At 42.1% G+C, this 17,372-nt stretch overlaps 1 protein-coding gene across 1 annotated transcript; it reads left to right on the top strand.

The window, feature by feature from the left end:
- Positions 1 to 29: 29 nt before the first annotated feature.
- nudt6 (nudix (nucleoside diphosphate linked moiety X)-type motif 6) lies at positions 30 to 16,261 on the top strand (the record flags this gene model as incomplete). Its single annotated transcript, XM_080746799.1, has 6 exons — positions 30 to 37; positions 677 to 846; positions 3,109 to 3,312; positions 7,658 to 7,713; positions 15,028 to 15,082; positions 15,879 to 16,261. 6 exons carry the CDS (start codon positions 30 to 32, stop codon positions 16,259 to 16,261), a joined length of 876 nt encoding a protein of 291 aa, XP_080602925.1.
- Between the last annotated feature and the right edge of the window lie 1,111 nt (positions 16,262 to 17,372).

Raw genomic sequence — 17,372 nt, 5'->3', positions numbered from 1 at the left:
TCTTCCTGGTTTAAAGTTTAGTACCGCCCATGTTACCGTAAAGAACGTTCGAAGAGGGCATTAGCCTCAAAGCCGGGTGATGTTTTTCTTTTTCTTTTATTTTTTTGCCGAGTCCACAACAAATGAACATAGAAAAATATGCATTGTCATTTGCACGCCATGGATAGATTCAAATGTATCATACGATATACATCATACATGTTTGCTATCTGCTGTTTTGTATTGCGCTTTATCTCTGTATTACGGTATTTGTGTAACAGAGGCAAACAGAGGGCGGACGTTTACGTAACCCGGCACATGGAGACGTTGGATTGGGGTTCACGTTGTAGTTTTGCAGATCCGGTCCAGAGCGGATACGGAAACAGCATGTGTATATTGGTTGATATATTCAGTGTAAATAACCGGATACAGTAGGCGGGCTTCAGACCGGATCTGTGCACCAAACAGCACATGGGAAACACTGGCATTTGACTTGACAGACCCGGTGGACGAGATGTTGTTCAGTCGACTATGAATTAATTGAGCAAGAATGTTTATTATTGTAGTTTTGTAGCGGGTTTTACGGGCTGATAACCATGAGTGCTTTACGTCGCACACTTTTCCCCCTGGTGAGAAGCGCGCTGTGCAGCAGAACGTGGAGTTTTTCTTCACGCGTGTTGTCCCGTGCCTCCCACAGCGCGCAGGGGACCGTGGACAGGAGGACAAGTGTCCTGCAGGGGACCGTGGACAGGAGGACAAGTGTCCTGCAGGGGACGGTGGACAGGTTCGGTGGAGTGACGGTCAAGCTGGACGACAGCAGCTTCCCGTCGGAAATCAGTGAAAAGGCGTTCAGTGAATTACTGCGAGGTCAGTTCAATTTTTGAGCGGTGGTCACACCGTCTCCTATACGTGGCCGTGTGTGTGGGTATCCGTCCGGCCGTCCGGCCGTCCGTGTATGTAGCCTCAAGCATGCAGTACCTTTTCTGACCACACATGTTAAGGGAGGGGCGCTGTTGTTCTCTCACACACACACACACACACACACACACACACACACACACACACACACAGGGGGGAAGGGTGGGTCAGCATGTGTGGTCAAGTATTATTATTATCTTATATATACATTCCTCCTATTGCCGCATCCCACTTCCAAGCCCATTCACGCCCCCTTTACATCGACTTCAACTCATAGGTAGTCGTCTAGGACGTAAGGAATACCGCCCCTAACGCTATCATTCGCCCCCCGTCGCCATGGTGACAGCCCTCCATTGGCTCATTCCCAGCTATGGGACCGGCGGATCCAATTTCAACAGAGGGGGGCGTCGCAGTAAGTGGAGTGAAATTTGACACCACTGTGTTTGCATGTGCGTGCTGCTGCTGCTGCCTCCACAGTGAGGGCAGAGAAATAGCAGAGGCATAACAGTCACTTCTCTCCAGTGCGTCCGGCGGTCAAATATGTCCGACCGGAAAGGTGCGCTGCGGCACAATAGTTCCGCCACAATAGTTCCCCCCCAAATTTTTTTTTTTTTTTTTTTTTTAAACGTTTTTTAGTAAAGAAGCGTGCGTGGACTCTAGATGTGAGCGGCCCGAAGGGCCGCGAACCTCTAGTTATTAACAAACTGAATGTTTTAGGGTCAAATAAATTAGAGTGTGTGAAGAAACTACAGCATTGTAAAGCACACTAACCCCGCTGCACCCACCCAGTAGTGCTGTTGCACAGCCTCCACGACCACCGCTCAGTTCACACGGGTGTGATTTTTTTTTTTGTGCACAAGATCTGATGCGAAGACAAAGTGTCAAAACGTTATTTTATTTCAAACCTACCTGCTGGCAATATTACTCTAGTATAGAGTAATGTGTTACTTAATACAATACAAAACATATTACTTGGAATCAAGAGTAAAATAATATTACATGTATGATGTACACTGAATTTAAATAATAATAATAGTAATAAGAGTCACCAATTAGCCAAAAAGGCTATAAAATAAAGCAGCAATAGGCCTATCTCTTGACCTTTTAAACTAAATGTTTTCAAAAGGCAGCCAACAAAGTACAGCAATAGGCCTATGTAGCCTACAATATTTTACATATAATATGGTATAATGTATAATATACTGTTTTGGCAGAGTAATCCCTTACACTACTCGTTACTGTGTAAAGTAATTATATTACAGTAATATATTACTAAGTAATAAGTTACTGCCCAACACTGGGAGACAGAATCCCCACATGTCTCAAGGCAAGGGGAGATATTGCACCTATATTCGCTTCAGACAGTAGGCTACTACCTGTCAACCCGACATCAGGGTCTTTGATTGATTGACTGAATACTTTATTAACAGTTTGCAGAGACAGGTACAGGGGAAGTACAGTACAGTGCAATACAAGGTCTGCTAAAGGGATTTTTCCTAGAAAGCCTGTTTCCATTGGGGTCATTTTAATCAATTCCTCGGTCTACATTTCTCAATGGAATGAAAGAGGAGACTACCTGGCTCCAACCACTAAAGATGATTACCGTAGTTAATCTAGCATCAAAATCTATCTATATCACTTTAAGCTCATTTATATTGCCCGTGTGTGAGCTTGCAGATTGGCTATTTTATAAACATTTTGAAAAATGTTATGAACTGTGTGTATCATTTTGAAAAACATTACCACAGATCTATGGGTGCCCCCCTGCCCTGGAACAAAATCTTTTCAGATGGGGTCCATGGCCAAATTGTCGCTATGTGTACATGTTATCTTTTAGACAACCCAACTCTACCCCTAACCCTAAACTTAACCTCCATGGGGTAGAGCAAGAAAGAGGTGTGACGTGTGAGGTCACTTCCTGCCACTTGTTGAGGTTCCTGTCTCCCGTGGACCTCAACAGGACCTTAGTGGCTGCAGCCAGGTAGTCTTGAAAAGAAGCGGCTTGGCTGGCTACCTAATATGGACAAGCACATACAAATGAAATATATCTATGAGTGATAAATACATATTTATAACTCCATCATGGGGGTCTGTGGCCAAATACATATACATTTGGGGGTCCTTGACATGAAAAGGTTTGAGAACAAGTGGTGTAAGAAGACTGAGACTTCCGCTGACCGACTGTATGCATCCTCCATAAATCCCACACAGACTCTTTGGACCAGTGGAAGGCAGAGGGGAAGGTTGCAGTGTGGCTTCATGTGCCCATCTCACTGAGTCGCTGTGCCGGTGCCGCCTCCAGCCACGGTTTCACCTTCCACCACGCCAAACAGGACCGAGCCATCCTGGCTCTCTGGCTGGGGGAAGGGGAGAGCAGGTTACCAGGATTTGCAACACACCAAATCGGAGTGGCAGGTATCCATAAAAAATGATTTTTTTCCCCCACATCATTTGTTGACACCGCTATGAACATTGTCCTGTTTGTTAATAATACTAATATTACTCTTTTAATTCATTATTATTGTTATTATTATTGTTTTTGTTATAGTATTGAAATCGGAAACCAAACCTTAATGGACAGGGCACTAAGGGGAAATGCATTTCTGACAAAAATGAAGTGTTGATGTTACCATTGTCCACCAGAGGGCAGACTTCCACTTGTAATCTCTCTACCAGAGTGGACGACTTGTAATCATGTCAGAACATGTCCATAGCATTTTCACAGTCAGTGTGGGCATGTAGATCTGCTATTTTCTAAATTTCCGCCTCTAATATTTGACAATTTGGCCAATGTTTAATTTGTCATTTTAGTGGTATTATAAAGTCCTTAAATTGTCACTTTAGAAATGTGCAGATACCCTCTATACACTTAAACTTTATGTTGGTTTGTTTACTGTTGAGTGAGAAAACAATGTTGCACATTAAGTTAATCCTCTGGGGACCACCCAAAATAATTTGGGGACCCCCCTGGGGATCCCGACCCACAGGTTGAGAACCACTGATCTTGACACTCCACTCTAGTTCAGTGGTTCCCAAACTGGGGGGACTCCAGATGATTAGTTGTGTTCTGATGAGGCGAAATTATATTATTATCTTATATTGCTTAGTACAGTAGTGAATACATTTGCTACGTACCCACCGGCTTCGACTGCTCTCTTCGCATTCAATCCGACTTTTTCACCATTTCTCAGACGTTTGAATGCAGAGAGTATGCACTGGGTATCCACGGAGGAGTATCCACGGTATCCTGTTCTCCGTGCACTTTGAAGTACGCATGCGCCGATATCTCTCGCCTTGAATATTATTCCCCTCAGGGGAATCGAACCCAAACCGTGGGTTTGTTGCATCCGTGCTCTACTGACTGAGCTAATGAACGGATGAAGTGACTCCTTTTTTGTGCATTTATCTATGACGTGGATAGTGGGGTAGGCGTGGATAGTGAGGGACTGAATATTTACTATTCTGTCCATAACGGCACATAACTCGGTAACGCGGCTGAGTGGGATTGGGCGCCGTTCCCACCGCTCGTCGCGGCAACTCGGCTCGCTAGCGCTCGCCTCGGTGGCGACTCACGGGGGTCATCGGCGCCCAATACCGCGCCGCTCCGTCGGGGTCTGTGGCGTGGAGCGTTACACCGGGGAACAGAGCATACTTGGCATCTGGTCATCTGGTTCGAGGCTGGTATTCACCTCAGGTTTTATTTTTGCGCTCCTCTGAGGTTGACCACTAGATGTCGACATTTTACTACTAATATCTCTGCATTGGCATACTGGATATCCAATTATCCTGGATACTTTCTGCATTGAAGAGTCTGAAAGCACGTGAATATTTCGCATTAAGTGCGTTGATATCATTCGAACCAGGTGACGTACCGGTAGTTTGAGTGTGAGCCCTGAGAACATGGATCTAACACCAGTTGTAGATAAGGCCAGCAGAATCCAGGGAGTAGCTACAGGTTGAAGGTCACACAGCTGCCATCAGAAGAATGGCCCTTGATTTTACGATTTACACAGCTTAGTAGAAAAGTGTCTCAAGTTCTTTGAGAGTTTCAATTCCGCTATAGACTCTTAGACTGGAGTGCATACATTAAGTAAGGATTACACTTCAGTTCATAGCAATATAACATAATAATATCATTTCACCTCATCAGTTCCTCACCTAACAGTAAACAAAGGGTATACAGGATATCTGCACATTTCTAAAGTTATAATTATAAAAATAGCCATCTACAAGCGAATTGGAAGCAATGACATAATAAAGTAAGGAGACAAAATTGGAACTGGTACACTGTAAAAATGTAAGCTGATAAATGGGTACTCTCTCCTGATTGACTAGGTATTACTACTTTATCAAACATCTAGTAAATAAATAAATAGTGAATATTTGGCAAAAGATTAATTACCGTAATTCCCACAATATCATCACAATATCTATACAGAGGCCTCAACAATATGATATTTTGCCCATATCACCCTTCACCCTGCATTAGTGCTCATAAATGAAGAAATACCTCAGGAAGCTACTATCAACCACAGCAACAGTAAAGAATTCCTCACTACATTACCCATAATTCCTCTCTATTTGCTGTAAGTTACTTAGTGTAGTTCTCCTCTTCTGATCCGTATCCCAGACTGCCTTTGAGCATGTATTTTCCTGGACAGCAGGCTACATAATGATAGGCTCTCTCTGTGCCGTACCCGCCGCTACCCGGGGCCTTTTCCTCTCTGAAGTGGCCATATGGCGTAAAGATTGGGAATGACATCAATTTCCATTTACAAGGCCAAGTCGGACTTGAGAGAATGACCCATCCCATCCTCAACACAGCTGGGAGATTCATTTTTTTAACCCATTTAGGCCTAGAATTATTGAATGATTTAACCAGTGAAAAATAGCAGATATACAAGCTCACAGCACGGCACCGAATGCCGCGCTACGAGCTTGTAGATCTGCTATTTTTGAAAAAGTCGTAAAAAATGTGTGCAAATCTTTGAATATATGTATTTTCAAAGCGAACGTTTGTGTAACTAAAATTTTGCTTTCTGGGGGGTCCCTGGCTGGAACTAAATATTTTGAGATGCGGGTCCGTGGCCAAATACATATCATTTTGGGGGTCCTTCACATGAAAAGGTTTGAGAACCACTGACATAGTAGTCTCTCAAGAACAGACTAACTGAGCTCCAGTTAAGTGAAAAGGACCTTTTCTTTGACGATGGCTGGCCAGATTGCTGACATAGAAACATAGGTTTTTTTCAAACAATCTTAGAAGGATTCAAAAGACACTCAAAAATCGGGTCAAAATTATAATTTTCAAGATTTTTCAAAAATAGCAGATCTACAAGCTCGCAGCGCGGCACTCGGTGCCACGCTGTGAGCTTGTATATCTCCTATTTTTCAATAGTTAAAGCATAAAATAATGATACACAATAATGTGTACCCCGTTCTGAATGGGTTTTAATACAGACCTGGCCTGGTCAGACGTACCGTAGCGCTGACAAAGACAGTGCCACAGTTTCCTTCCTCTCACCACCTCCTCCCGAGGTTGTCAACAGAAGCACATAGCCGGCCCTCTTAGTCACAACCTGTTGAGAAGAACAGTCAAATAATTCAAATGAAATAAAATAAATTGTGGGTAGGCAAAGTGGGATGTTGTTCAAAACCTTTTTCTTAAACAGAGTCGCGCTCTCATTCTGTGTTTTGTTTTACCCATAGCCTATTTAATTTACTGCTACCTTGTTTACGTCCCTGAGAAGTAAAGGTCTTTGCACACTGCTGCGTTTTTCATTGCGAAATGCGTTTTTCAGGGCAAGGAGAGATAGATAGATAGATAGATACCTTTATTATCCCAAGGGGGAAATTCAGTTGTCCAGTTGTAGCATAGCAGTATACAGTATTTACAAAGTTACAGAGAGAGAGAGAGAGATAGAGAGAGCAAGGGACCGAGTGGTGCGCGAAACGGGCGGTAGTGTGCAAACGTGACTGACATAACGTGAGGTTGATTTTTTATTTGCGCGCTCCGAAATTCACTCCGATATTCGGCCCGAAAAACGCAGCAGTGTGCAACCAGCTTAAGGCCCTCAAACTGTGACATGAACTCCCCATTGCAATTTGAACTGCAGACTCACTCCCCAGGTTCCAACGTAGTCTGAATACTCACTTCTTCGGACTCCACCTTAGCCCATAGCACTTACCGTAACAGTTGACTACCCTTGATGACCATACAGGCTTATGCAAAGGAAAAAATGTAATTTAGATAGCATTTTCATATAGACCGATGCCAGGCCATTTTCGACTCTGCATCCCATCGTACATCGAAGCTACAGTATTGTTTGTATAGCTTCAATCATGTACAGATTATCAATGTTTTGTTTTGATTGAATAGGTTCTTGTTTACCTACATTTTTATTTTACTACTTCTATGCATTTGATGTATTACTTTATGCTGTCCTCTGGATTAAGTGCATCTGTTAAATGTCAAAATTGTAAATTGTATGAAAGTATTAAAAACAAGGGTTTGAAAGATATATTAAAAATGTATTATTTTGCGTTGCGATTGGTCAAATACCCTTCGAAACTTCCTGTTCTCAACTTTTACCTTTATAGAATTATAGGATCTCTGCATCCTATTATGTTTTTTTTTTTTTTTTTTTTATAAATCCCTGCAGATTGTGGAATCCCTGCAGATTGTGGACTAATAGTATGTATGCTCTTGCTGGTTTATACTTTTATTGCCATCACATTGACAGTCCTTTGTTTCATCTAGGTGCAGTTGTTGATGAGTCCAATGGAAAGGTTCTCGTCGTTCAAGACAAAAATAAGGTACTTTTATGTCAATTAAATCTCCTTTTTGTCTTATTTCTTTGCCTGGGTACATACATACAGTTGGACTATGTACAGTATGTATTCTGTCTGCAATGCTAGCCTTGCGTAGCCAGACTATAACGCTGCGTGCATAATATATTATACTATTACATTATTATTACATTACATTACATTACATTACATTACATTACATTACATTACATTATATTATATTATATTATATTATATTGCTGTGCTGCCTCTGGGCGACTGATTTTCCCCCTTGGGATAATAAAGGTACCTATCTATCTATAAGAGTCTGGTACTTGCATATACAAGGGGCAGGTAAAAAAAAATGCCTCTGGACACAATTGGTTAGACCAGACCAATACTGGGCCCTGATTGGTCACCCAACTCTTCAGGGTGAGGAAATGGGACCTGGGCCAGACCCAAATCCGCCAAGGGCAATTCTATTTCTATTTTGCGGACGAATGGACTTCGCTCAGGGCCACGCATTTCTCCCAGTCGGCCCTGCCCTGCATGATCATACTACAGCGTCACACAAAAACAAGAGGTAGCAGATCTACAAGCTCCAAACACGGTGCAAAGCGACGCAACGAGCTTGCAGATATGCTATTTTTGGGTCATACGTATGTGGTTTCCACCCGACAAAGACGATATGTTAAAAACATGACAATGAAAATAGCCCATCTACAAGCTTGTCGATCAGCTAATTTAGCTTTTTACGTGATTTACTGAAAATTGTGTCTATCCCAGCAACATACATGCCACGCTGTCACATTGCCGGGGCCGGGAATCGAACATTGGGACATTCTTCTTCCAGCCCCCATTCAGCTGAGGCCACCGTTTTAGCTATGGATTCCATACACCGGATGTGCATCCAGTCATTGACGGATTGGGAAAATATTCATTGGTTCGCCTAACTGTTAGTGTGCAAAGAAACTTCAAGCTTACCAGTGTACTAGTTTTCCAGATTAGCCGTGGACACACGACTAAACACACAGTACATGCTCACGCTCACATGGACACACATGCACAAACATAAACACACACCCAGAGCAGAAAACATAATCTCTGGCCCTGCATTCAATGATTATGAATGGATAGCTCCAGTTATATTGTGCCTGTTGCTAAAAATGGCTGTCGTTAGATTTGTTTCCTTCCCTTTAGCCTACGACTCTGTCCACCTTATGTCTAAATGGGGGTCAAGTCCTCCTCTCAGACATTCACTGTACCCTTAAAGTCCACCAAACATTGCTTGGCACACACACTAGACTAGGTGTTTACACGGGCCCAATACAGCTAAACAACTTAGAATTTGAGAGTGTCTCTGTTTGCCCTCACAGACCTCTCCTGTAATACTGAGCTTGTTATTGAAGCAGACTTATATAACAGGCTCCTTGTTGCTTCACTATGCAAGCTCCACAACTCGAGAGATTTGTACTAAAATTAGATAATAAAAAAAAAACACTCCTGCAGATGTTTGATTGCATAAAAGCAAAAACACAGTATTTTAGTAATTTCTTTCTCGGTGAAGAAGTAACACCTCTTTAATTGGTAAGATTATACTTCATTAAATTAACCTCAATAAAAGTTTTTTTTTTTTTAATCAATTTAAGTCCTTTTTTAGACCTGCAGAATATCACGGCAATTGAGGATGGTATTTTCTGCCTTGTACTGTAAAATATGAAAAAATGTGAGGGATCAGCTGATGTGTGCTGGCTTGGCACGTGAATACCCACAGCATATTATCCATCCTGGGAAGGCCAAGAGTTTTGTGGGCATATAATGTATCAGGACTGTGGTTCTCCCCAGATCCACAGACAGGCAGTAACTAGTAAAGTGTGGGGAGTGTTTTCAATGGTGGAAAGTAACTAAGTATGTACTCAAGTACTGTAAGACCTGAGACTGATCCTATCCACAAGTTTCCGCGGGAGTTTACTGGAGACTATCGGGACCAAACTTCCGGGTTTAACAGCAGACATACAAGCTCACGTCGCGTCGCAGATGCAACCCGTTGTGAGCTTGTAAATCGGCGCCGGAAGCTCGGTACAGACGTCTGCGCAATGCACTATGGGGCGTTGGAAACTCGTGGATAGATCCCTAGAAACGCTAAAATAAAAAATGGGTTAAAGGGATGTTTAACTTTCAAAAAAGCTTTTTGTCATTTTATCGTCTAATCAGGCTTTTGGGAACACCTAGGACATTTTTTGAATTTCTTCATTCAGTATTTAGATATTTGATATTAATTTCCCCCCATTTTCCCCCTTCCAAGACCTTCCTATACTAACCCATTATAATTTCAAACTCCATATTAACCATGATAGATTCAATGAAAAGAACTGTCTTTTTTTTTCTGGTGACTCCTGACACCCTCCAAATACGTGAGCAGGCCGTGTTTTTTCGATAACCTTTTTCATTTATTTTGTATAATCTTATTGCATTTAATAATTTTCATTTCCCCCCAAAATGTATAGAAATCAATGAAAAATGTTGTAGGATGTCAGGAGTCACCAGAAAAAAGGGCAGGTGTTTTAATTGAAACTATCATGGTTAAAATGGAGTTTGAAGTTATAATGGGTTTGTATAAGAAGGTCCTGGAAGGGGAGAAATGATTGTCAAATATCTAAATACTGAATGAAGAAATTCAAAAACTGTCCTGGGTGTTCCCAAAAGCCTGATTAGACGATAAAATGACCAAACGTTTTTTTGAAAGTGAAATATCCCTTGAAGTTTTTCTTTTTTCTTTTACTTTTATTTGAGTATTTTCATTTTCCCATACTTTATACTTCTACTCCACTACATCCCAGAGGCAAATATTTATTTTACTCCCCTACACTGTAATTAAAAAAACAAAAACAAAGTTGTTATAGCGATCCGAGCACTTAGGCCCCGTTCACATAACGCCACTCCCATGAGAATTCCACAAAATGAAATGTAAGATATGGCTTCTGTTCAGACGACAACAGCATTTTCGGGGGTTGAAAACGGAACAAAGTAAAACCAGATTTTTGGGTGGAAAAGCTGACAACTGTCTCCCCTCGCGTCACCGTGTGAACAGTGGGAAACGCAAGAAACGACAACACGTGATGTCATGTCACGCTGCTCACGCATACAGCCTACTGCAGCCACGTTACCTTGGTGAACATAGACATAAAAAGGTAGATGCTTCCTTGTGCATCACAGAATGGGATGCTCGGTAGGCCAATCACATGCTCCCTCTTTCCCACTGCAGGGGGCAGAGTGCCTTCCACAGTTCCGCCAGTCCTGTTTTACCAGTCGCGCCAATGAACTGCAGTGGCGGACGAGGCATCTAGCTTTTTATATATGTGATGGTGAATTGTAAAAAAGGAAGTGGAATCGTCTATCCGTGCGTCACCGCCACCTAGCGAAATGACATGCCGGACATCGTTTCATGCGCTGATGCAGCTTCATATGAAGGCTGGATGAAAAATGACAACGCAACGGCGATGTCCCGGGACCTCGCAGTTTTCTCTACAGACCGTCAGATCGTCTGAACATGGCCTTAGTCTCTAATGTAGCCTGACAGCGCATCGCAGGTTCGAGCCGTGTTCCCCACAATCATTGCATTACATCTCTCCCCATCTCTCATTCACTGTTTCCTGTCCATCTCCACTGTTACACTTTCAATAAAGGCATTGAAAGCCCCCAAAAATATCATTAGAGTTTGCTACAGTACTTGTACTTATTTTATTTTTTTAACTTCTTCCACCGCTGGTGCTGGGGAGTGTTTTATCTCTGCTCTCTACTCCTCCACCCCCTCTAATCGTTTCCTGGAAATGAGCTCCATGACAGGCATGGCCCTCGGCCACATGGAGTCTGGCAGGCTAAGCAAGGCTCATGAAGGGTAACTGAAACAGACCCCCTCCCGATTAAACGCTGCAGTCCGTTATAGCAGTGTTTCTCAACAATCTTTCTGCATGGGCACACTTCCCAAGAATCCATGGGCACACCAACATAATACGGGGGTGTAAATATTGTCACTGTCGGGAAGAAACCTTGTATCTCCAAGTTTCAAATGTGTACGTTTCTTCGCAAAGTAAAGCCCTGCTTCATCGTACGAGGCTGTCGCACAACAGTAGTGAAAACAGCAGATCTACATGCACACAACGCCTCGCACCGCGAGGCGTTGTGTGCTTGTAGATCGGCTGTTTTCACTAGTTTACTTTTTCATTTTTAAAATGATAAATACAATACTGGCTTTCAAGCATTTTCAAGGGGCACACTTGACCCTTGTCAGGGGCACACCAAAGGTCCCCAGGCACAGTGGTTGAGAAACAATGCGTTATAGTTCCATGTCCTACGCGGGATTCGCACCCTCTGCCTCCCACATAGGAAACCAAACATGTTTGTACTGCACTTCCTGCTTAGCCAGGGGAATATGTTGCATCTATGAGCTCCAGGCAGTACTACTCGTCAACCAGTAGGTGTCCTATCCAGGGCAGGAATTTCATGGAGGCCATGAAGGCCATGGCCGCCGTTGCCCCTCAGTTTGGCCTTGTGGCCCTCAAACCAATGGCATGACCTGAGGCCACAGTGGCCTTAATGCCCCAGCTGATTGTACCACTTTCTCCTCTGTCTCTGTCTTGCCAACATGTAGACACCAGTGTCTTTCTTGTCATGTAGACACCAGTGTCGTGTTCAGTCCCATTTTTAAACCAATCCAGTATATTTGAATTTTGCATGGCTGAGCATCAGACTGTATAAATACCCATTTATTTATTTCACAGCAGATATTCTATATATTACATTTAAGTAATTGAATTTAACGATTACTTATTTAAATGGACTAAAATCTTGTTTTATTTGATGGCCTTTCTGCCCTGTCATGGACATCCCCAAAGGCCAAGTGGCCTTGCCCCTAAAATGATGAAATTCCAGGCCTGGTCCTATCCCAAGGGAAACCTTTCAGGCCACGACCCCCCAAATTAATCATATTTTAACTGGGGACCCCCAAAATAATATTTTAACCCCCACCCTGACAAGCACTTGGAATTGTAGGCATTACATTGAGTTTGACTCGGTTCCACAGATACATAGTGAAAATAGACAATCTTACTGAAAGGCGTTGTGAGCTTGTAGATCGCCTATTTTCATGTTTGCCTCCATCTTACGCAATATTTTACAATTTGGCCAACTTTGTATTAAAAAAGTCATTACCCTGGCCTGTATACACTAGTCAAAACAAAACAAACGTTGCTAATCATCTGGGCACCCCAATATAATTTGGGGACCCCGACCCCCAGCTTGGAAGGAAATCAATGTCCTACCCAAACACGACCAGGGTCTACATTTGACAGTGGAATAATTAGGAGACCACCTCCAACCATTGCAGATGTACTAGTTATATTGTATTAACTCGCTCTACCATGCAGATTGGTTAAAATAACTTTTCCTTCATTAAGGTTAAGTTCTGGACTGCAGCTTCAGCTACTCTTGACAAGGCAGCCTTCTTTAATACCCAACATCCCATAATGATCTACGAGCAGTTGGCACAGTAGTTCTAGATTGAGTGCTAAGTGAGGTAATGGGTTACAGTGTCTAATTGAATAATCGCCCCGCTGAAAGGTTCTCATAATTTACCACTAACGTTTCTTTGTGAGCAATGACTTACCCAGTGCAGTGATATTAAAGTGTAATGTAATGATTATTACAGTACATTACCATACTAATAGTGGGATTGAGATGTTTTAGTTTGAGACATCAGTTACACAATTAGTCATACTTTTACTGGTACACCATTCTTTATTCCTTCCAACCTCTGCATTTATAAATGGCATAAAACATAGCATTTTCAATACAATATTACGAAAATATAGGCCCATGTGAATTCTTATCTTACAGACAGGCTGTTCAAGGAAGAAAATGTAAATTAAGATGAAAGAGCCCTTGCACTGGAAAAAAGCTGTAGGCTATACGCAATTTATACGCAACAGGAAGATTTTTCTTTTTTTCTTAAGAAAAGATATACAACACTAAATCATAACTTAACCTAGCCTGGGTACCAGCCTGCTACGCTACGTTCCGTGGATCTGTTTTGTGACTTCGCTTCTCAGTCTGGACAGCATCCTATCTCCAAGGGGAGGTGGGACAAAGAACACGGCTGGAAACCATCCGTGGCTTCTTATTGATCTGTGGTGCGGGGCGGGACAAATATACCAGTGTGTATTGGCTGCCTGATGACGTAGCTACCCTAACCCTGCTCTGATTCGTTGGAACAACGTCCAATCAGCAACAGCGTCGCCTGTGTCAGAGCTGACGTTCGGAAATAGGAGTCAACTGAATCATGTCCAGACTGAGAAGCGAAGTGACAAAACAGATCCACGGAACGTAGCGTAGCTGGCACCCAGGCTAAACTTAACCAGCAGCAAACTGTCATTAAATATCAACAAATACTTTCTAGGACTAAAGGCTGTTTAAGACTGGGAGCAAGTGACGCACCTTAGTCATTTATTATTTGAAACGTGTGGAGAAGTTCAAGTGCAGAGAGGCAAGCTGGATTGTGGTCAGCTACGCATAGGACATCAAAACAACACTGATTGCGGCGTGATCCCCGCTGATCCAAGCGAGAACGCCTGCGTCAATAGTCCCCAATCTGTAACAGCCTTTAGATTTCAGCACACCACAAACATCTCACTGTAAGACATTCTAGAACGATAGAGCATTGGTCCTAGATTACTGTTCTAGTTTTCTAGCCGGTCAGGTAGTTCATTCACTTGGGTCAGAATTGATTGGACAACGGCTATAATGAAAGCCAGATGCACACAGTGCTGCCTTTGTTATAATTCCAGATATTATACAATAAGTCTACTTTAACTACTTAAATCCCTATATATTTCGGTGGCAGGGTCACCCAGGGATCTATCCTTGCCCCCCCTCATTTTCTCCATCCACCAAATCTCTTTGCGATGCATTGTGTGCTTGTAGATCTATTTTTGCATAATGTTCGCCTACTAAGAAATGCCCAAAATAAGGAGGACGATAAGTTTCAAGTGGTTATCAAGACATTAGTTTTAATCAAACACTGTGACTGTTAAAATGTTTTCTTAAACTTACCTACCTGAACTACTTACTGTACTTGAAACAATAGGAAAACAATGTAGTGCAAGATGTCACTTGTTGATGCAAGCTTCACAATGTTATTGATTTAAGGGGGGCCATCTTGAAATTAATGCAGGGATAACTTTTTTTTATATATATTGGATATTGTCACACAAAAATGAAACAGCAATGAAATATGTACAGCAGCTCTATTACACTAAACATGATTTTCTTCCCATTCAATTTCAGACAAAGAATGCATGGAAGTTCCCTGGTGGTCTGTCTGATCCTGGAGAAAATATTGGTGAGTACCACACTCTGCACAGCAACAGATACAGTACTTCTGTCTAACTTATTTGATTTACTATATTTTAACTACATTCATGGGTACCTCCGCACATAGAACAATTACATGACATAAGCAAAGAAACAGATCTAAAAATAAATCTAAGTTCACCTTTTAAACATTTTCGAAGCAGCTTTTTATATAACAAAGAACCCAACCCAACAAAGCAGCATCAAATGTTTTGTTATTTACAGTATATACTGTAGCCACGTGACTTAAAGGACAACAAGGGTTCATATTTTAGATTGTAATTAGAGAAAAGAAAAGATGAGTGTTATGTTTTCATTTACTGCTTTCTATTGTTTTAGCGATTTTAGTATTTGGCTAAAATATGTCTTTTTAGACACAATAAGCTGACAATTTCTTTGTTACTATTTACACCAGCCCCCATAAGTCACATCTGCCCATGAAAGATTGCGGTGCTTCTTGGGAATGGGCTTATTGTGTCTAAAAATACATATTTAGCCACTTGCATGCATGTCCCCAACCTAGGGGCATGCATGCAAATCAAAATTGTTAAAATCACTAGAACAGTAGAAAGAAGTAAATGAAAACCTTTTAACACTCATATTTTCTTTTCTCTAATGACTATCTAAAATATGAACCCTTGTTGTAAAAAAAGAACAAAGTTGTCCTTTAAAAAGCATCCGATTTTGGCAAGGGATGGCCATTTTCTTGGGAACTTTGAATGAAAAGAAACAAAAGAAACTCAAAAAGTAAACCTTCATAAAGACTTTTCTTCCTTCCTTCCCAGGTGCCACCGCAATGCGTGAGGTCTATGAGGAAACCGGCATCCGTTCCCAGTTCAGGTCCCTCCTCAGCATCCGCCAGCAGCACAACCTCCCGGGAGCCTTCGGCATGTCAGACATGTACATCATCTGTCGCCTCAGCCCGCTCACCTATGACATCAACTTCTGCACCCAGGAGTGCTTGCGCTGCGAGTGGCTGGACCTCGCCGAGCTCGCCAAGACCAACGAAACGACGCCCATTACCACCCGTATAGCCAGGCTACTGCTTCACGGTCTGAACAGCGGCTTTGACGCAATCGACCTCCGCATGGAGGAGCTTCCGGCGGTCTACTCTGGGATGTTTTACCAGTTGTACCACCGGGAGCTGCCCCCGGCACTGAAACCCTGACGAGACCTCGAATAGCTGCTGGACAAAGCGTAATTTGTTTCACATAGTTCCAACATTTACTTGATTTAACTGGACACTGTTTTTAAACAAGCAATCTAATCTGCCTCGTAAGACTAATGATGCAGCATAGTGTATCTATAGCTAGCATTTCTATCTGAAGTGTATTTATGACAAATGATGTTTTCCACATGTGAGTCGCACATGTGTTTTTAAAAGAACGGTTACTGTAAAAGGAATAAGGTGCAATAAGAATTATGATTATCACCATTATGTAAAATATAAGCATTTTCACATTGTGGTTTCAAAACCTAATGCCAGAATGGGTTGGAATGTCTGGAAATAGACTGGTTTCAACCAGAACAGTTTGATGAAGATTGATAGCAAGTATAAAAGGCATGCTCTGTATAGGGCAAATCTCAATCAGGATCTATGCCTTAATAATAATCAAAGTGAAATGTAAATTCCTGCCTACAGCTATTAAAGAGTAGCACGGATGTCATTACCAATACTGTATATGACATCTCTCCTCCTCTCAGGGTGTCCCAATCAAATCACCCAAAACATGTTATTTTAGAAACCAGCATTAGAAACTCGACAGTTCATGTGTGATTCAAGACTGTATAAGGCTATTTTTGGTGTAGGCTTTGCAGCTTCGGTATCCTAAACTCTGTAAAAGAGGCTGAAGACTGACTAAAGGCAGGTGTTCATTTAGCATCGGCTTGTACCAGCCAACTTGTATGTCTGCAATTGGCTAGTTCCAATACATCCCATAAGCCAAAAGGACAGGACATTGCCTGGTGGGATGTTTATCCCATAGCCATGAGGGACAATTGCGATTTTTTTAAATGCACTTGAGCAAGGAACCACTAAAATATGTTGTACTGACCTGTTCAAAATGTGAATGTTTGGAACTATACCAATGACAGACAATCTAAAACAAAGTTAAACGGACAGCAATCCTTCGCAGGAACATAAACATAGTTAAAGGGGTTAAAGCCACTTTGGTCGATGCCGAGGGAACACTTTGCATCTTCGTTGTCAACTCTGGTCCACGTTTGTTTTCTTCATCACTGGTTCCAGAACATTAAGTAGTTATCGGACAGATGCTGGA

Source organism: Nannobrachium achirus, assembly GCF_963921795.1.
Source record: "Nannobrachium achirus genome assembly, chromosome: 17".
Classification (NCBI taxonomy): Eukaryota; Metazoa; Chordata; class Actinopteri; order Myctophiformes; family Myctophidae; genus Nannobrachium; species Nannobrachium achirus.
Note: the sequence above shows the minus strand (reverse complement) of the source record. Positions and strands in the feature narration are given on the sequence as shown.